At 37.7% G+C, this 21,643-nt stretch overlaps 1 protein-coding gene across 1 annotated transcript in view; it reads right to left on the bottom strand.

Annotated features, from left to right (window-relative positions):
* The window catches only part of RANBP9 (RAN binding protein 9), an 84,073-nt gene that overhangs the window by 59,631 nt on the left and 2,799 nt on the right, over nucleotides 1–21,643 (bottom strand). Inside the window, exon 2 of the mRNA XM_007539264.2 lies at nucleotides 3,496–3,607. Within this exon, the coding sequence (XP_007539326.2) occupies nucleotides 3,496–3,607 (112 nt within the window). The remainder of the gene's footprint in view (nucleotides 1–3,495; nucleotides 3,608–21,643) is intronic.

Below are 21,643 nucleotides of genomic sequence, written 5' to 3'. Positions count from 1 at the left end.
AATATAGAAAAGGAACAATTCTAGTTTAGGGAGTAACAAAGTGTCATTAAAAATATATCTTTAAGGGAGTCGGGTGGTAGTGCAGCAGGTAAAGTGCACGTGGCACAAAGCCCTGGTTCCAGCCCTTGGCTCCCCACCTGCAGGAGAGTCTCTTCACAAGCGGTGAAGCAGGTCTGCAGGTGTCTATCTTTCTCTCCCCCTCTCTCCATTTCTCTCTGTCCTATCCAACAATGATGACATCAATAATAACAACAACAATAAATACAACAATAAAACAAGGGCAACAAAAGGGAATAAATAAAAAAGTTTTAAAAAGATATCTTTGAAAAGGATCTGAAGAACAACTAGATTAGTGAGACAAACTGTGAATAAAGGTGATTATTAAGAAGGAAGTAAAGAACGGGCATACAGAACTAGAAATATGTAATTACAGTCAGAGAATTAAAAATGATACCTTAAGGGTGAAGGTCAAGTAAGAATTGGGGATTCTTCAACATCAGTAGTCATTAGAAAAAAGGTAAAGTAAAACCATTAAGAAAGCACTAGATAATATTACAAAGACTAAAAAATCTAAAACAAAACAAGTCTGACAACATCAAGTGTAAGAGAGAGGCAGCACAACGGGAACTTTCATACACTGCTGCTGAGAATGCAAACTGGTATAGACACTTCACAAAACAATCTGGCAGTTTCTTGTAAAGTTTAACATACAACCTAGCAATTTACACATATAAATAGTTATAGTGGCAATATTCCTAATTTTCAAAAACTGGAAACAAACTAGATGTTCTCCAACTGAAGAGTGGGTAACCATATTCAGCACTGATAATAACAAGGATTGTTATATGCAGGAATGGAAATGAACCTCAAATATATTAAATAATGATAGACGAAAGGGGGGCAGCACATACTATATCGTTCAATTTATATGCCATTCTAGAAGTTGCAAAACTAAACAGAAAATCAGTCATTGGTTCCCAGGGGTTAGAGACAGCAAAGAGTTGTCTACAAAGGAGTAGCTAATAATTTGGGGGTAGTAGTGAGGTTGCCATATATAAACACATAGAATGTGATGTAAGTTACATGACAGTTCATACCTGTTAAAATTTACTACATGCAAAATACATTTTTTTTAATGAAAGGAGAAAAAAAACAAGGGACCCTGCCCAAAAAAGAGATGAAACTACAAGAAGTTAGTCACATCATGAAGGATCCTACTAAGAAATTTTAGATTTTATCCTCAAAGCAACAGGTGTACCAAATAACCTCTCAAGAAGGGGATTCAGTTCAGCTCTGTATCAGAAAGAACACAACAGCTACAGACCAGAGTAAGAGCAAAACAGGAAGCAAGTGGGAGACCACTGAGTCAACCATCTCAATAATTTAGAGGATGAATTACCAAGACCTGACTAAGGCAGAGTAGTTGAGATGAGATGGACAGAGAAAGTTAAAGGTAGAAAATTCTCAAGTTTCTACTAGTTGTAAAACTACTAAACATGTTGGCTTTGAGGAAAGATCCTAAATGAACTAAATTTAAATACCTATGAAATATTTAAATGCAAGAATCTAATTAGCTATATTGGTCTAGAACTCACCAAAATGCCTGAAATAAAGTTTTAGACTTGAGACACATCAAGGTGTTTATATAACAGCACAAATATAAAGACCATGAACAGAAGTGTGTACACAGTGTGAAAGGTAAACTAAACCCTGGGAATGATCTTGAGTAAACACCAGTTTTATGAGCCTGGTGATACAATTTGAAGCAAAGAAAGAATTAGCTGAACATACAGCAACAAAATTAGCAATAGTTAAAAATCATTTACCTGGGAGTTGGGCGGTGGCACAGGGGGTTAAGTGCACATACCGCAAAGCACAAGGACCGACATAAAGATCCTGGTTCAGGTCCCCGCTCCCCACTTGCAGGGGAGTGGCTTCACAGGCGGTGAAGCAGGTCTGCAGGTGTCTATCTTTCTCTCCCCCTCTCTGTCTTCCCCCCTCCTCTCCATTTCTCTCTGTCCTATCCAACAAGGACAACAATAATAACTACAACAAGGGCAACAAAAGGGAATAAATAAATAAATAAATAAATATTTTTAAAAAATCATTTACCTGTTTCAATATGTTTCTCAAAACCAATTTTTACCAAACTCTGGTTTTATCTTTAACTTTACAACCTGGGAAGACTGAGGCAGTCAAATAAAAAGTTAATTCCAAGGTTTCACTTCATTCTTTTCACTATATTATTGACACTGAGGACTTTCAGCAAATGAATAGGAATGACTTACTAAATGCATGCATTGCATACACAACTAGGAGGGCTGGCTGAATAATTCACTTTAAAGCAGAGGTCAACTTATCCAAATAGCCCAATATTTTTTGGCAGGTGAACAAGTGATGTCTATGGTTTCTTTAATGAATTTGGTAACAGAACAAACTGTAAGAGGAAAGAGCCAATGATTCTAGGTAACCTTTTTTTTTTGGTTTTCTTTTGTTTTATTGCCTCCAGGTTTATTGCTGGGGCTTGGTGCCAGCACTATGAATCCACTGCTCCTGGTGGCCATTTTTTCCCATTTGGGGGATTCCCCCCCCCCCTTCGTGGTTCATTTCACAGGACAGAGTGTAATTAATAGGGGGAGGGGGATAAAAAGAGAGAGAAAGACACCTGCAGATCAGCCTACCACTTGTGAAGCCTCCCTCCCGCAGGTAAGGAGTGGGCGACTGAACCAGGTCCTTCCACAGAATAGTATGTACATTTAACCAGATACACCACTACCCAGCCCCCATTAGGTAACCAATTCTTAACCAAGTAATACACCAAAATTTCCTAGGGAGTTTTTTCAAAATGCCTATCTTACCCAAAGTCTACATTTGAAGATTCTGACATAAGGGAACTTCTAGAGTAAGTAAAGCTCAAACCACTATATTTTAAATCATCTCTTAAGTGATTTGAATGCACAAACATAAAATGTATCAACCCTAAATTGAAAACCAGTGATGTAAGAGTTGATTCAGGGTCTACATGAATTTCTCATTTAGAAGCCTCTAAACCAGATCCTACACTCTGGGAATCACCTCTAGTGGAAGACATACAAACACATTTCCCCAATCTTATCTAAAATCCTAAGTTCTTACTCCTGTAATAGGCCTTTGAATCACTTTTTTGGGCTTTTGTTGACTGGGCTAGAGAAGATTTAACTTTAGCAGAATTCAGAAAAAGGCAGCATAACAACAAGCATGGAAAATGAGTCACTGTCTCTATTGCTTAATGCTAACCCTCCATTTTACAAACTAACCAGAAAAACTTGGTTAATTTCACCATCTCATGCATTAGCTTCAACTATTATTTAAGCAGAACCAGATCCAACCTGCTATACTGGAATATTTAGAGTTCACGTTTCCAATCAGCAAGAATCTAATTTTCCAACTATATTATAAGTATTAGGAATAAAAATGAATTTATATAAGAATAGCAAATGATTTTCCCCATCTTACCCATCTCTTCCCTTACTGACAATTTTTACTTCAAAATAATAAATCCCACAGGCTGCTGGTATTGGATGTGTGGCTCGAACTGATGCTGCATCTTTTGGGGTTTTGCCATGACCTGCACACAAAACAGAAAGAAAAAAAAATGAGATTATTTCACATAAGTTATAAACTCCTAAATGTGAAAATCTTAAACAATTTACTAACAAAAATGAGGTTTGTAGAAATATATATATATGTATATATATACATATATATATATGTATATATATACACACACATATATATATTTATATATATACACACACATATATATATTTATATATACACACACACACATTTCTGCTCCCATCAGTGCAAATGATAATGACAATGGAATATTCTTTGGGGCCAGAGAAGGAGCTCACATGTGAAGAGGACCTACAGGGGAAATGCCATGGTACCTGAGGAAGTTGTGGTGTCATTCCCCCATTCTCTCACTCTAAATGAAAAGCTAGTTGTGGCTTCACAAAATTAAGTAGAAAATTAGCATCACAATACAACAACACAAAATGCAAAGCAGGCCAAGTTAGTCATGGAACTCTTCACACCAATACTAATGAAATGAAATTTTAGAAACTTTTAAACAGACTTTTAAGAAAGATTTTTATTATTAATTTTTTTAAATGAAAAGGTTAAGTGAATGAATGACCATAACGTCCCTCAAGCTTGCAAGTCCTGTGTTCTACTACAGAGATATCTCCCCCTGCCCAAAACTGCAGAATCTGAATACAGTCCTTTGTGCAAATTAAAGTATTTGAGGGTACAATACAGATACATATATGCATGTATGTGTGTGCATGTATGTAGTTTCATTTTGCACCACTGGAGTTTGATGCCTATACAACCCCACCACTCTCCGCAGTCATTTTTGCTTTTCTCTTCAGAATGTAAACATAGGACCCACCAGTTTTTTGTGCAAATTATTCAAAAGTAGAATATAAATACTTGTATATGTATGCATTCATATGCAGTTTTGTCTGTGTGCTTCCTCATTTTGCACCACTGGGGTTATCAGTAGAGTTTGATGCCTATACAACTCCACCACTGTCTGCAGCCATTTTTTTTCTTCTTTTTTTTTTTATTTTTTATTTTATTTTTTTTTTTTTTAATTTTTTTATTTAAGAAAGGATTAATTAACAAAACCATAGGGTAGGAGGGGTACAACTCCACACAATTCCCACCGCCCAATCTCCATATCCCACCCCCTCCCCTGATAGCTTTCCCATTCTCTATCCCTCTGGGAGCATGGACCCAGGGTCGTTGAGGGTTGCAGAAGGTAGAAGGTCTGGCTTCTGTAATTGCTTCCCCGCTGAACATGGGCGTTGACTGGTTGGTCCATACTCCCAGTCTGTCTCTCTCTTTCCCTAGTAGGGTGTGTCTCTGGGGAAGCTGAGCTCCAGGACACATTGGTGGTGTCTTCAATCCAGGGAAGTCTGGCCGGCATCCTGATGACACCTGGAACCTGGTGATGCAAACTCTAGTATACTTCGGATCTTTTTTATTTTTTAATTTTTTTATAGAAGCTGAGAGGGTGAGAGAAAGAGAGGGAGAAAGAGAAAGTGCAGCACTGCTCCACCACTCATGAAAACCACCCTCCCTTGCAGGCACTCCTGTGCTCAAAGCTCCAACCCAAAGTGTCACATGGTAACACATTTGATCTACTAAGTGAGTCACCAACCAGCCCTGAGGACAGACTGAACTAAAAAATTTATTTTATGAGAAAATCAGAAGGGACAGAGGGAAGGAAGAGAAAGATGAACCAGAGCGTCACTCCAGCACATGGAATGAAGGGATCTAACTCAGGACTTCATGTGTGTAAGCTCAACACTTCATTCACTGCATCACCTCCCAGACTGTACTACATCTATCTGTATGTGTGTGTGAACATGTGTGTGTGTGTGTGTGTGTGTGTGTGTGTGTGTGTGTGTGTGTGTAATAGCATTTCACTATGGGTTAATGCTTGATAATATAGTTGACAGATGAGTACAATTTCTCATCTCCCCATGAGGATAGACTATATTTTTAAAAAGAAAAAAACAAAAGCAAAACAGCATTTGATGTCCACCAGGAGATGGCACACCTTGTTGAGCACATATATTACCATTCACAAGGACAGAGGTTCAAGCCCTCAGACCCCACCTGCAAGGGGAAAGGTTCACAAGCAGTGAAGCAGTTCTGCAGATATCTATCCAACTACCTGTCTCTATCTCCCTTTCCCTGTCAATTTCTCTGTCCTAACAAAGCATCTGTACTTAAGTGTAATTTTACAGAATTAGAACAATTCACATTAGCCAAAGACTGGAAGCAGCCTAAAAGCCCATTAACAGATGACTGGATAAAGATGTTATGACACATAAGCTCCATGGAATACTACTACTCTGCAATAAAAATTAAAAAAAAAAAAGATGATATTGTGTCCTTCAGGATAAAATGAATAGAACTGAAGATGATTGTGCTTAGCAAAATAAATAAAGAGATAAAAGAAAACTACTGGATGGTTTCACTCATATGTAGACTCTAGAGAACTGATACACCATGAACTTGAAGAAAGAAAAGAAAAAAAAAAACAGAAGCAAGCAACTGTTTTTAAGACTTGTGAAAATTATAGTGGTTATCTTTGGCAGGAGGGAAAGTAGGGACACAGAACTTTGGTGGTCAGTGTGGTGTGGAACTATACCTTGTAATCTCACAATCTTGTGAACCTACTATAAACACAAATTTTAAAAAAACTAACTAGCGAAACAGCTTTTGTAAAATTTACAGTTTTGTTCTTTTGACATATTTATCAAATTCTCATATAAAGGTCAACCAAGTATGGCCTACTAAAAATATTTAATCTCTAGTCATATTTTTTCTATTTTAAAATTGTATGTATTTTCATATGAGAGAGAGAGATTGACTGATTTTCAAAGACCAAAGTACTGTTCAGCTCTGACATACCTGGAGGTATTAGAAGCTGAAACTTTTGTGGGATCAGGCCTTAAAATCAAGTGCACTATTAAAGTTTGGTATGCTACCTCTGTGCTGCCTTCCTGGTTGTTTTTCTTTTTTAAAAAAGGAATAGAGTACCTTCTCAATGCTGACATCTTTAGATTATCTACTAGATTATGGCTTTTAAACTTTTCAAATTAACTAATCCTTCACTCAGTCACACACACCCCCCCACACACACACAGACACAAATCACCTTGAAAACTATCAATACCTATAAACAGAATCAAGTGAGCAAGAGGGGGGGAAAAAAGCCCATTAAACCACAGAAGTAGTTGAAACAAAATGTCAAAAAACAGCCAATTGAATGAGACATGTCTCCAAAACCTCTAAAACATGAGAAACAATAGTCAACATCAATATTTAGGTGTTTTAGTTAGATATGCTTCACTCAATATAAATTTATGACACTATTATTTCAGTCTAACTATAACATTTCCAAGATGGGTAGCAGAATTCCTCCATCTCAAATTTACCATGATGGTAAATTTTAAAACTAAATGCCTTCTATTAAGTAAACAATTATATCTTAATTATAAAATAACCATCACAAAGTAATGAGATCATACTTTCACTACCACTCTTATCAAATCAGCAATATATACCCTATCATTAACTAGTTTACACTTGCAAAGCAAATTAGCACAGATTCAGGTGGACTTGAGTGAATGAAATGAGCCTATTACTATGAAAATTTGTGTCTGTAAGACAATTTGAAGCTTATAGCAGAAATTCAGCCTGGTGACCATTCCGAAGTGATAAACTTGACAGTAAAAATAAAGGAAGCATGTCGGATGGAGTGCTGGAAGCACAAGATCCTGAGTTCCATTCTTCAGCATGGCATATATCAGACTGGTGCTCTCTCTTATTAATAATTTTTTTAATCTCAATAAAACTGATTAATCATGCAGTGCTAAATCAACTTGCTTTTACTACTGGTTCCCATTATTTTAGACGATACCAAAACCTTTAAGGGTAAGGTAATCTCAAAGAATACTAATAAAAATAAATGATAATAGCCAATATACATTTAACACTGCATGAAAGACACTATCCTGGGAAGATAATACTAATTCATATAGTATTTAAAGCAACCCACAAAACAGGTATTATTAATATCATTTTAATTAAGGAATGTCCAAGAAACTCACCCAAAATCATATTGCTGGTTGAGAGTTCCAAACCATGATTTGTGCTGAGAATTTAAGAATCCTTATCCAGTAAGAGCTCTCATGTTAAATCATTGCATGAATGGAATCACCTACATTTCCCCATTATTCAAAAGTAACTATAAAGAACCATAAAATCACTAATCTTCAAGATTTGGGTTCCATCATATTCAATATACTCTACAAAGACATTACAGAGAAACTGTATAGGTGCTGAAAGTATCTGTTTCATTTTTAAGGTAGAATAAATTTAAATGTCTATTTCTTAGGTGAAATAAGTAGTAACAGAGTGAAAAGTCTTTATCTAATAATGTTCACCCAGCATAAAATTCATTACCTTAAGTTCTGAGCAACCAAAAACAAACTACTAAAGTATAAACTTTTAAGACTACGAAATGCAATGTAAGTGCTTTGTATATGATTCTAAAAGAAAATCTATTTATTTCTTTGAAACTCTAAAGCTAGTGAGATTAGCTCTTTCTAATCAATCTGTTGACTGTGTTCAACTGAAATTGAAAGGGTCTGAATAAAGACTATCCTTCCCATCCCCCTCCACTCCAACACACAGCCAAGTGCCATTCTGGAAATATAAATCAGCCTTCCTGTACCACTATTCCTTAGTACTAAAATGTCTTCTTTAAAAGACTAAGAAAAAGCATTTAAGTGTGTTTCTTTAAATGCCTAGGGGAAAAAGTATCTTCCAGAAACTCTTCCTTGTTCTCATCTTCCCTCTGCCTTTTCCACATCTTTCATTAGGCTGCAGCTGTATTAGCTGGATTTCACTTAACCCAGTACCAGAAATGGAAGTCTGGACCAAACATGGAAGGAACTGGCTAAACCACCTCCCCAGCTCTAAAGCACGAGCCTTATGTCTTCAATTATCCTTTTTCTAACCTCTCTACCAAACTTTTTCTATGTCCTCATAGTTTCTAGCAAGCATCTTTCTCATGCAACATCAACACACTTAACACTTCCTTGTGATTATTTTATGGTTTGCATTGTTTAATTCCTGGCCTTCATTACCAAACTTTCACTCTCATTTTAGTCATTCCTTCCTATTGTAATATTTTGAATTCTCATCTAACACTATCTCCTGTCTCACAACCACTAAATACTAAGAAAGCCTGTTCTGCTACAAAACACACTTCTTGAATACAAATTAGCTCAGACACTTGATACATGAGAGAATGATGTCAGCAATTTAGTTTTCATCATAGCTTTCCCCTGTACATTTATAAAATTAAAGAGAAAACTTTAGCAATATACAAAGGCCCTAAGTCAAACAAGTCAGGATTCCTATAAAAGTATATCCTGGGAGTCGGGCGGTAGCACAGTGGGTTAAGTGCACACTGCACAAAGCCCAAGGGCCAGCGTAAGGATCCCTGTTCGACCCCCTGGCTCCCCACCTACAGGGGAGTAGCTTCACAAGTGGTGAAGCAGGTCTGCAGGTGTCTTATCTTTCTTTCCCCCTCTGCCTTCCCCTCCTCTTTCCATTTCTCTCTGTCCTATCCAACAACAACGACATCAATGACAACAATAATAACTACAACAATAAAACAAGGGCAACAAAAGGGAATACATAAATAACTAAAAATTAAAATAAGTGTATCCTTTATTTTGCACAGTGATCAATGATTTCAGGAACTGCTCACACTTGCCAGTACCTTAAATCACCTACAGAAAAATCAAGCATAGTACAGATCAAGGATGTTAAGATACCAATAAGACAGCTCAGTGAGGAGGGTGTCTGCTTTGCCAAGCATGCAGGCCCAGGTTCCAACCCCAAGTACAAAACATAAAAGTACTATGGTACTGAAGGAAGCTTTGGTACTGTGATGCCTCTCCCCTGCCCATCCCTCTGAAAAAAAAATAGGCCAAGAGTGGTAGAATACCTGCAGAAACCACAATGAAAAATTTAAAAGTAAAAGGTTTTAAGAGTTCATTTTATATGCATGTTTATTTTATACCTCATATTATAATTCAACACTACTCTAATAAGTTGCTCAGACTGTTTCTGCTTTAGACAGGAGAACTTTTTTCACTGGTTCCTAAAACGCTCTAACAAACCTCCATTAGGTTTTGTTGTTTGTTTTATTGGTTAGTTTCTGGCACTAGAAGATGCTGCAAGTTCACCTTGTATCTTTCCTGTCCTAGTATAAGAATTTGACTTTTCGGGGGTCGGGCGGTAGCGCAGTAGGTTAAGCGCACTGGGTTAAGTGCACATGGCGCAAAGCCCAAGGACCAGCGTAAGGATCCCAGTTCGAGCCCTCGGCTCCCCACCTGCAGGGGAGTTGCTACACAGGCGGTGAAGCCAGTCTTCAGGTTTCTATCTTTCTCTCCCCCTCTCTGTCTTCCCTACCTCTCTCCATTTCTCTCTGTCATATCCAACAACAACAACATCAATAGCAATGATAATAATAACCACAACAACAATAAAAACAACCAGGGCAACAAAAGGGAAAAAATGGCCTCCAGGAGCAGTGGATTTGTGGTGCAGGCACCGAGCCCCAGCAATAACCCTGGAGGCAAAAAATATAAATAAATAAATAAATAAATAAATAAATAAATAAATAAATAAAAGAATTTGACATTTCTTCAAATAGACCTAGTTCTTACTGGCAAGTCACATTAGAACCCAAAATCTAGATACTGGGTATATATATTACTTGTTACTAGGTTATCATTGCTTTTAGGTCATCTTTGGAAAGAGCAAGGAAATATAAATATGTATGCTAGATCCCTGTATACACAGACCTATACGTCTATATGTAATCACCTGTATTAAGCAAGACATAAATTCATTCTCCAACTGAATTACAAAGTGAATCACACTTTATGTGTAAAATTCCACTTCAATTTAAAAAAAAACCTTGTTCTTACCATTTACCACCCACTTATGTGTGTGATTATTTATTTATTTATTCCTTTTGTTGCCCTTGTTGTTTTGTTGTTGCAGTTATTATTGATGTCATTGTTGTTGGATAGGACAGAGAGAAATGGAGAGAGGAGGGGAAGACAGAGAGGGGGAGAGAAAGACAGACACCTGAAGACCTGCTTCACTGCCTGTGAAGTGACTCCCCTGCAGGTGGGGAGCCGGGGGCTCGAACAGGGATCCTTTCGCTGGTCCTTGTGCTTAGCGCCACCTGAGCTTAACCCACTGCGCTACCGCCCGACTCCCGTGTGATTCTTATATACATACATAGCAGTGTTACTGTGTTGTTGGGAAAGTCGTGACACATTTTTGCATAGAAAAGTACATCATGGGGTGTCTGGCCGTAGTGCAGCGGGTTAAGCGCACGTCATACAAAGCACAAATAAGGATCCTAGCTCAAGCCTCCAGCTCCCTACCTGGCAAAGGGGAGTTGCTTCACAGGCGGTGAAGCAGGTCTGCAGGTGTCTTTCTCTCCCTGTCTTCCCTAGCTCTCTCCATTTCTCTCTGTCTTATCCAACAACGATAACATCAATGACAACAACAATAACTACAAAAACAATAAAACAACAAGGGCAACAAAAGGGGAGAAAAGCAAAGACAAAAAAAAAAAGAAAGAAAAGTACATCATGAGTTTCCTGACAACCCAATAGAATGTCCATGGGATAAAATTTTATCAAGTTCAGTGCTTATGTTTTACTTCTAACTGTACTGACTCCACTACCTTCCAAAATTTCTTGAATCAGTGTCTTTCTCCCCCTCTAATGCTGAGGTTATTTCACACATTTATTCTAGATTATCCTGTCACATTCTGCAGTCTATACTCAGATTTCCCCCTTTTGAACTAACATACACCTTTTATGCTGTAAACTTCCTTGGGTTTAAAAAATGCATAGTATCTTGTTATAAATACAGTACTAAACTTTCTTTGCCCTATAGAATTTCTTGTGCTTTACTTATTCCACCTCACCCCCCCTTCCCTCAATTCCTTGACACACATCTTTTTTTTTAAAATATTTATTTTATTTATTTATTCCCTTTTGTTGCCCTTGTTGTTTTATTGTTGTAGTTATTATTGTTGTTGCTGTTGTTGGATAGGACAGAGAGAAATGGAGAGAGGAGGGGAAGACAGAGAGGAGGAGAGAAAGATAGACGCCTGCAGACCTGCTTCACCGCCTGTGAAGCGACTCCCCTGCAGGTGGGGAGCCGGGGTTCGAACCGGGATCCTTATGCCGGTCCTTGTGCTTTGCGCCACCTGCGCTTAACCCGCTGCGCTACAGCCCGACTCCTGACACACATCTTTTTAGTGTATAAGATCTAGTAAGTTTATTTTTTTAATTATCTTTATTTATTTGTTGGAAGAGATAGCCAGAAACTGAGAGGGGAAGGAGGTGACAGAGAGCAAGAGAGCCAGAGAGACACCTGCAGCACTGCTTCACCACTTGCAAAGCTTTCCCCCTGTAGCTGGGGATCAGGGGCTAGAACCTGGGTCCTTGAGCATTGTAACATGTGCTCAAACAGATGTGCCATCACTTGGCACCAAGATCTGCTAAGTTTGGAGTGGCATACCCATAGACCACACTCCTTTTTCAGGTATCTATAATTTTGCTTTTCTGGAGTGTAATATATTAAAATCATGCAATATGTAATCCTTTTTTATAATGGCTTTTCTCACTTAACAATGTGTACTTAAGAGCCATACGTGTCTGCAGGGATGGATAGCTCATTTCTCTATTACTGAATAATATTCCATTAAATGGATTTATCACAGTCCATCTATTCACTTATTGAAAGACATCTTGGCTACTTCTTATTTGGAGGTGATTATGAGGAAAGTTACTATGAACATGCAGGTTTTTGTGTGGGTGGAAATTTCAATGGGTAAATACCTAAGTACTATATTTAGCTTTGTTAGAGAATGCCAAACTACCTTCCTAAGTGACAATCATTTCTGCATTCTTCCAGCAGTGTAACAGCCCCTGAAGCTCAGCCTCTGCACCAGTAGTTGGCATTGTCAGTTATTGTCAGTATTATTATTACTTTTGTTAAGGTCATGCATTTCCTCTTTATTTAAAAAAAATGATGAAAAGAGTCAAATCCTAAATCAGATTTTTAATTCTGACTACGTAGCTGTTAAGTAGCTGCATCTCTAAGAAGGAAACCTGGACCCCAGATGATAAAGTTGCAAAGAATCAGTCTGAGACCATGATACTGGGCACCAATGTCAGTGGAAATTAACTAGGCCTGTATTTTGTTAGCACTGTTATTTTTGTACTGTTCAGGTCAGAAACTTCCATAGGTTAAGTGGTCTGGCTCAGCCCTATTTTTTTCATATGCCCTGTTACTTTCGGTGTGCAATTTTGTGGAAACCATGTTTTCTTTTTTCTTTTTTCCAGCAGCATAATACTGATATCGCAGCAGACAGCTATACATTGCCCTTTAGGGTGCACCTCCTCTCCTCTTCAACAACAAAGAAATTCCACTTCCCTGAGCCTTCCCCTCCCCCTCCCGTTACTTTCTCTTTTCTCTCTTTCAGGGTGGGGTACAGGATAATCACCTAACAACTACTTATCATTTATCTATCCACATCACAAGTGACCAATAAAAATGTAGCTTTAGCTCAATATTACAACCCATTTACCCTACCTAGCCCCCTACACTGCCGTTTCTCTGTTGAGTAAAGTCCAACTATTCTTGCAAATACCCACCACACTATGAAGTAATGTCAGCAGGGTTTTCCTGCTGCTATCAACGACATAATAAGCAATCTTTAATCAGCCTCCTTCAATTGATAGTCCACATTGTCATCATTCATTTTAAGCCTTCCACTTGAATTCAGAAAGCAAACTACCTTGCCTACTTTATTATAAAATGGGATTTAAATGAGATTCCACCATGATATATAGTAATATTCTACTCTCCACTTCCCTATTACAAACTGTCTTCCCATCTTTCATTATTATCAGAGGAGCAGTATGTAATCCCTGTTCCTCAATACTATGTATCCTATGCTCCGGAATCACTTTCCTGCCTCCAAACACTCAATTTTTCAAACATGCAAGATTGTCTATTCATCCTTTTCCTCTTAACACTCCCTTTTCTTCATACTAAAAGGGCAATGCCCCCAAAATATACATATACTTTTTTGTAAATCTGCATGCTGTTGTTATAAATCATTGTCAGTACTACATTGGAGTTGGTGGATAGTATAATAAACTTCATTTTAACTTTGAGGTAATGAAAGCTAGTATTTTATTATTTAGTCTAAATATGTGAAATTTTACGGAAATTAGGGTGCTAAGCTTTGGACTAACATCAAACTTTCATCTAATGTATGTCACTTTTATTGTTACCCACAACATAAAACTGAAATGAGACTTAGAAATGAGACAATAGTTTCTTACTATAGTAGAAGCAGTTTTTAAGGATGTCTCAATAAAGAGGACTCTCATTTTATTTGCTGACATTAGACATTGTATTAAGAAAACAAAAATCTGGAGCCAGTTGGTGGTGCACCTAGCTGAGTGTACATGTTACAGTGAACAAGGACCCAAGTTCAAGCCCCTAGTCCTCACCTTCAGGGGGAAAATTTTCATGAGCAGTGAAGCTGTGCTACAGATGTCTTTCTCTTTTATCTTCTGTTTCCCCCTTCTCTCTTGATTTCTCTCTGCCTCTATCCAATAAATAATAAAATAAAAATTAAAAAATATATATTTTTAAATCCTGCCTCAATTATTACCTCCCACAGATGATCTTATCTCTTTTAGTATAATTCTCAAAAGTATAAAAAATGTATGTAACTTTTTTCCTGCTTGACTCCATTTACTCTATTCAAATTCCTCTAAGGTTATAATTACCTAATTCCCAAATAGAGTGGGAGAAAATTTTGTGATTATATCTCAGTAAACCAATCTGTTGCATTTGACACTGAAGATGACTTTCTCATTTTGTTGCTCCTCTTCTTTGTCCAGGTTCTTTTCAACTATTGCTTCTTGAGTTCCACTCAGTCTTTTAATGTTAGTGTTGCTTAGCTCCATCTATGATCCTCTGTTCTTTGTACATACTCTCCTTCACTCTTAATTTTAACTGTCACCTAGAGAACACACACATACACACACACGCACCTGTATAAGTCTCAACACTTCCTAAGAAAAACTGTTCCACCCATTTTCCCTACTGAAAGAAGTAGGATCCAAACTATGCTTGTGCCAGATGTATGTTCTTTATATACCAACAGCCTCACACCCTTACAGCTGATTCAACACAGGCTGCACTCACTGAAAAGGCTACCAATCCATGACACAGGAAAAAGTTATGCCTAAGAAGGATGACAATTAGGGAAATCAACTTGAAAACTCTCTCAGGAATTTGAAATAAGAAGGAGTAAACTGATAAGTCAGTCAGTCATCTGGGAAAATAACCAGAGACTAGTGAGTGTAGCTGTCATTTTAACAATAGAATAAAATAGAAAGTCGTGAACCCCAGTTGTTGGGATATTTAGAGTCACTGGCCCTATCCCTTTCATAAGTCTTAATTCTTTGACTTCTGGTTCCTGTGAAGTCAGATCATAGAATATTTTCATGTTTACTTATCTCCTATCACACTGTAATATTTCCTTGTAATCAAGTACCATCTTTAATTTTCCTCTCCATCATTCCATCATAAACTTTGTAAGTACTACTTCATAATACTTTATATAATACCAAAAATTAATTTTTGCTTTTTCACTTCACCACTGAACCAAGTTCAGGCACTTCTTATATAACCGGCTTCAACAGTCTTCTAGTTGAATTTGCTAATTCTGGTCATAAGCCCAATCTCTAATTAGTTGTGTAATTTAAATATGAACCAGTTACTTCCTATTTAAAAATCTTTTGACAATTCCTCATCACCCAAAGTAAGATATAAATTCAATAAATTATTTGATAAAGTCTCTCAGGATCTTCTTCCCAGCCAGTTGTTCCTTGATACACAATATCCTTTGAGTTGCTTTTTTTCTTTTTTTTAAATTCAGTGACTATCTTATTCACCTGAGTTCTCAGAACATGGCATGAAGTTAACATTCACTAGAAAATTGAGTAAACAGGGGCCGGGTGGTGGTGCACTGAGTTGAGTGCACATGTTACAGTGTGCAAGGACCCATCTTCAAGCCCCTGGTCTGTACTTGTAGGAAGAATACTTCCCAACCTGTGAAGTAGTGCAAATATCTCTCTTGCTCTCTACCTGTTTTTCCCTTCTTCGCTTGATTTCTGTTTCTAATCAATAAAACAAAATGTTTTTTTAAAAAAAAACTCTAAAAAAACCAAGAATAAAGGCTAAGACAAATTGTCTACTTTTCTATAAGTATGATTATCAGATTAACTTAATTGCCATTAACTAGTTTTTTGCTCTCGCCAACCTCCTTTCATCAGGGCCTCACTGGGGTTTTAAGTCTCTCCTAGGAAACTTGTTGCTTTTTTTCCAGATAGAAAGCAAGGGACAGGGGGAGAGACAGAGAGGAAAGACATCACAGCACCATTTACTATTCATGAAATTTCCCTTCAGGATGGTGCTTCAGTGTGGCAGAGGCAGCTGGCATTTAAACTCGAGTCTTCGTTTAATGCTTACTATATGGGATTGTTATTAGAAGACTTTATAGAGAAAATTTCAGTACTTGATAAACCTGGTCAAATCTTATCAGGACTCATTTTCAAAAATTATTTTAGAATTTTTAAATTGATTAAGTTTGACATGCAGCACGCATAAATTTAATGTTTACAAAGCATAATTTTAACACATTTATATAGCTGATCTCAGACACTTCCCCAAATTTTAAATGAATTTAATATATATGCAAATATTAATTTTAAATGATGTACACCTGTAACTAATAAACTAATAACATAATGCAGAATCACTTCAATAAAAAACAAATCAAATAAATAAAATGACATAGTACAAAAAACAAACGCGGGTCCTCAGACAGTTTTATATTCACTCTAGGGGGTGAGCATCTCTTGACCCCAAAACTGTATTGTCTCAAAGCTAAATTTCCCCCAAATTTGGCAAAGATTCCTCTGAAGAAGTTCAGTTTGTTCTGTAAATCCCTTTATTCATCAACGCGCGCGTGCACACACACACTTTTTTCTTAGTGAGAGAAACAGAGGGAGGGTGAGGAGAAAGAAGAGACAGAGACAAAGGAAGTCGCCATCTATGGAGCTGTCTCTCCATGTACTCCAGCTTCACCCATGCAAGACAGGAACCCTACTGCTGAGCCACATCCCTAGCCCTGAAATTCCTTGATTTTAAGAAACTTTTTATATCATCTCCAGAATCCTTTGGCTGGTTAAACTTTTATACTTGAACTTACTAATTTTTAAAACCACTACAGTAAATGAGTATTAAAACAAAAACAATTCCAAATAGTGAGAATACTGACTGTAGTTAATCACTCATTACTTACTGTACATAAAATAGTAGCAATCAATGCTAACTCAGCAGCCCCATTAACAGGTCTGACACCAAACACCAACCCAAAGGATGATTCTCAACATTCTCATTAGCTTCTCCATTGTAATGGTTCCATCTTGCCTTATCTGGATCAAAGTCCACCAATTCTACCTGATGTATTTCACTAGTCTCTTCTACACTTCCTTCCTCTCATGAAAGAATTTTTCCAGTAAAACCAACCCTATAATCTTAAAAGATATTGGTATTAGTAGACAAGCAAATATTTGAGATATTTGTTTAATCTTAAGAGGTGCAAGACATTGGATAATCATTACTTTTTTTTATCTGCGTTCTTTTTTTTTTTGGAAAGATTTTTTTAAACATTTACTTATTCCCTTTTGTCGCCCTTGTTTTATTGTTGTAGTTATTGTTGTTGTTGTTATAGATGTCGTCGTTGTTGGATAGGACAGGGAAACGGAGAGAGGAGGGGAAAACTGAGGGGAGAGAAAGACAGACAACCTGCACACCTGCTTGTGAAGCAACTCCCCTAAAGGTGGGGAGCCGGGAGCTCGAAACGGGATCCTTACCCCTGTCCTTGGTGCTTTGCTTTGCGCCACCTGCGCTTAACCCACAGTGCTTAACCCACTGCTCTATCGCCCGACCCCCGGATAAGCATTACTTTTAGGAAGCATTCCAGGCCTAATGGTGTTAGGTACACCAAAAGTGCAAAATGACCTATTCTACCATACCAACCCGATTGTTAAACTAAATACCACGAATAATGCTTCAATTAAAAAGTGCAACTCTGGGAAGCCGGGCGGTAGCGCAGCCAGTTAAGCGCACGTAGCGCCAAGCGCAAGGACGGGAGTAAAGATCCCGGTTCAAGCCTCCTGTTCCCCACCCGCAGGGAAGTCGCTTCACAGGTGGTGAAGCAGGCCTGCAAGTGTCTATCTTTCTCTCCCCCTCTGTCTTCCCCTCCTCTCTCCATTTCTCTCTGTCCTATCCAACAACAACAATAACTACAGCAAAAGAAAAAAAAAAAAGAACAACAAAAAGGAATGAATAAATAAATTAAAAAGAAAAAGTGCAACTCGGGCGCCCGGGGGTACCGCAGCGGGATAAGCACACATGGTGTAAAGCACCAAGGACGGGGTAAGGATCCTGGTTCGAGACCCCCACCCCACCCCACCCCGTCACCACCTACAGGGGGGGTCACTTCAAGGGCGGTGAAGCAGGTCTGCAGGTGTCTTTTCTCTCCCCGTCTTCCTGTCCTCTTTCGATTTTTCTCTGTCCTATTCAACAACAACATCAATGGCAACAATAATAACAATGATAAACAACAAAGGCAACAAAAGGGAAGAAAATAGCCTCCAGGAGCAGTGGATTCCTAGTGCAGGCAGTAAGTCCCAGCAAGAACCCTGGAGGCAAAAAAAAGAAAGTGCAACTTAAAAAGACTTCTCTAAAGAAGACATTTAGATGGTCCACAGACATATAAAAAGATGTTCCACATCACTTACGACTAGAGAAATGCAAGCTATGACCACAATGAGGTATCACCTCAACCTATGAGAATGGCCCACACCAACAAAACAAGATATCAAGTGTTAGCAAGGATATGGAGAAAAAAAACACTGACACGGTTTGGGGAGACAAACTGGCACAGCTCCTAATGAAAAGTCTGAAGAGTTCTTGAATAAAAATAGAATTTCCTTACGATCCAGCAATATCATTCCTAACCATATACCCAAAAGACATGGAAGCACTAATTTGAAAAAATATATGACACTCTTATGTTCGCATTGCTTGCAATAGCCAACATATGGAAGCAACTTAAATACCAACTGACAGACAACTGGATAAAGAAATTATGGGGGAGTCGGGCAGTAGAGCAGTAGGTTAAGCACAGGTGGCCCAAAGTGCAAGGACCCACATAAGGGCCCCGGTTCCAGCCCCAAGCTCCCCACCTGTACAGGAGTTGCTTCACAAGCGGTAAAGCAGGTCTGCAGGTGTCTTTCTCTCCCCTTCTCTGTCTCTCCCTCCTCTAGATTTCTGTCCTATTCAACAATGATGACATTAATAATAACTACAACAATAAATCAACAAGGGCAACAAAAGGGAATAAATAAATATTAAAAAAGAAAAGCATCATTAAAAAATTATGGGATATGTATTTAATATAACACTCTATGCAAGCAAAAAAGATGAGATTGTATCAGCTAGAACAGAATGAATGGTACTGGAGGCAATGAAATAAGTAAACAAAACTACTGAATAGTTTTCTTCACATGTGGAATATAGATAAATAAAGCAAATGAACTTGAGTGGCCTGGAAGTTGACCGAGTGGATAGGGCATTGGGTACTGGGGCATGAGGTTCCAATTTTGATCCCTAGCACTCCATGTGCCAGAGTGATGCTCTGTTTCTTATTAACAAATACACCTTTAAGGGGAAAAATGAACTTGCAAAAAAAGGTAATCAAACTCATGTGAAAACTATGGTGGTGGTGGGGGGGACTTTGGTGGAGGCTATACTGACTTACACTATGTGTATGTGTGAAAATATACCCCTGGAATTTTATAATTTTGTGAAACATGGTTAAGTAACTAATTTTTAAAAATTAAAAATAGAATAAAGTAAAAGTGCTTTAAAGTGTAATTCAAAGCCCTGCTGGTGACAGAGTCGATCAATCACTGGATTCCCAAGAATGAGTTTGGAAGTCTGACCCCTGGCCTCACATATGCCAGAGTGGTACTCTAGTTCTCCCTCTCTCTTTCTTAATAATAAATCTTTTTAAAAGAAGCGTTTGTTTTCATGTAATTTTGTTTTTTACTGGATTGGATAGAAATAAGAAAGAAACTGAGAGGGAAGGGGAAAACAGAGAGGGGCAGAAGAAGGAAGGGAAAGAGCCAGGAAGAAAGGAAAGGAAGACATCCATAGCACTGCCTCACCACTAGTGAAGCTTTCCTCCTGCTGGTGGGGGCCAACAGTTTGAACCTGGGTCTTTGCTCATTTAACATATGCACTCCAACTGTAACATGTACACCACTACCAGGCCCACAGATACATTTTTTAAAATTAGTGCAATTCACTATTTCACTTTTCCTAAGGCAGTACTTTTAATGTCAATTGGTTTTCAAAAGGCTTTAAATGTGATCACTGAATTACACATCATGAGATATTAAGCTTCATACAAATTAAAATACAGCATAATGGCAATAACACTAGAGTTTATGAAAATTAGTTTCCAACTCTGGCTTGCTTGTGATTGGATAAATCTAACCTCCAGGTACTCTCACTTTTTCACATTTAGAATGAGAATTCCACCATCCTGTGCAAATCCGCTACTGTGCACATACATAACAAGCATCAAGAGTTTTATAAAGTATACAGTGATAACTTCACAGAAACAAAATACAGTCTATAACTGAAATAGACTAACTAAATTCACTATCATATTCAATGAAATAGTCTTAAAACTGGAAATAAGTTATAAATAATTCTAAACTTGTCACATGTGAACTTAGTCAATGCTGACAAAAATTTACAGAGGCCATCCCTGAGAGTTTCAATAGATGCTCTATGACTAAAAGTTTTAAAAATTTAACATAAAGCATACACATCTTGCTTTCCCAACGCAAACTAATCAACTTTGCTACATAGATGACATTAATGTAAATCCCTCTAAATCATTTGAAGAATTGTATGTAGAGTGTTGAAAAAAATTGATCATTCCAACTTTAAAAAAAAAGAACACTTAAAAGCAGAATTATGTTCAGAGCAAAACAAACCAAGACTGTAGGCCCTGAGATGGAGAAGCAGATGAAGCACTAAACTCTGGAGCCGGAGGTCCAGATTTCAAGTACCAGCCCTGGCATCACATAAGCCAGAGTGACACTCTAGTTCTCTCCCTCTCCTCATTCCCTCTCTCATAAAATAAGCAACTTTTTTTTCCTGAAGAAACCAAGATTATTTCCATTTCAAAGGAAAATCTTGACTGTTCTAGAAAACAGCTTATCATTAATTCTCTGAAATTCTTTAACATGCAAAATAGTCTATGGACAGTTTTTAATGTTAAAAGTATCTTAAAACAGTTTAGGTAAAAATCTATGTAGCACACTAATGGACTAAATGAAATTCACTTTCCTTATTTTGTGACTTCAAAGTTGTATTACTCACTACCTATGACACTTCCCCCTTTGCTACCTTCCCTTGCTATCATGATAGAGTTGCTTAGTACATTCAGTGTAGTCCACTTAGGACACAGAAAAAACAAGGGGGGGGGGAGAAACATTAAAATAACAAGACATGAGAAACAGGGAACTGAAAGGGGGGTAGTCCAACTGTGATAGGGAAGGGAAAGACAAAGAGAAAACAGGAGAGGAGAAAAATAGAAAAAGGATGATTACAAAAATCTGTTCTTCCAGAAATAAAGGTTTGTGTTTATGGGAGTTATGTCTCTAGAAAGTGAATCTTGTTATTACACAACAAAAAGTAATAGATGCCAAAAGGGAAAATAATGAGACAGCATTGTCATAAATATTCCAAACTCCAACCACTTTCCAAACTCCAACCACATAAGCATGCACTTTCTTAC

Source organism: Erinaceus europaeus, chromosome 4 (genome assembly GCF_950295315.1).
Source record: "Erinaceus europaeus chromosome 4, mEriEur2.1, whole genome shotgun sequence".
NCBI lineage: Eukaryota > Metazoa > Chordata > Mammalia > Eulipotyphla > Erinaceidae > Erinaceus > Erinaceus europaeus.
Note: the sequence above shows the minus strand (reverse complement) of the source record. Positions and strands in the feature narration are given on the sequence as shown.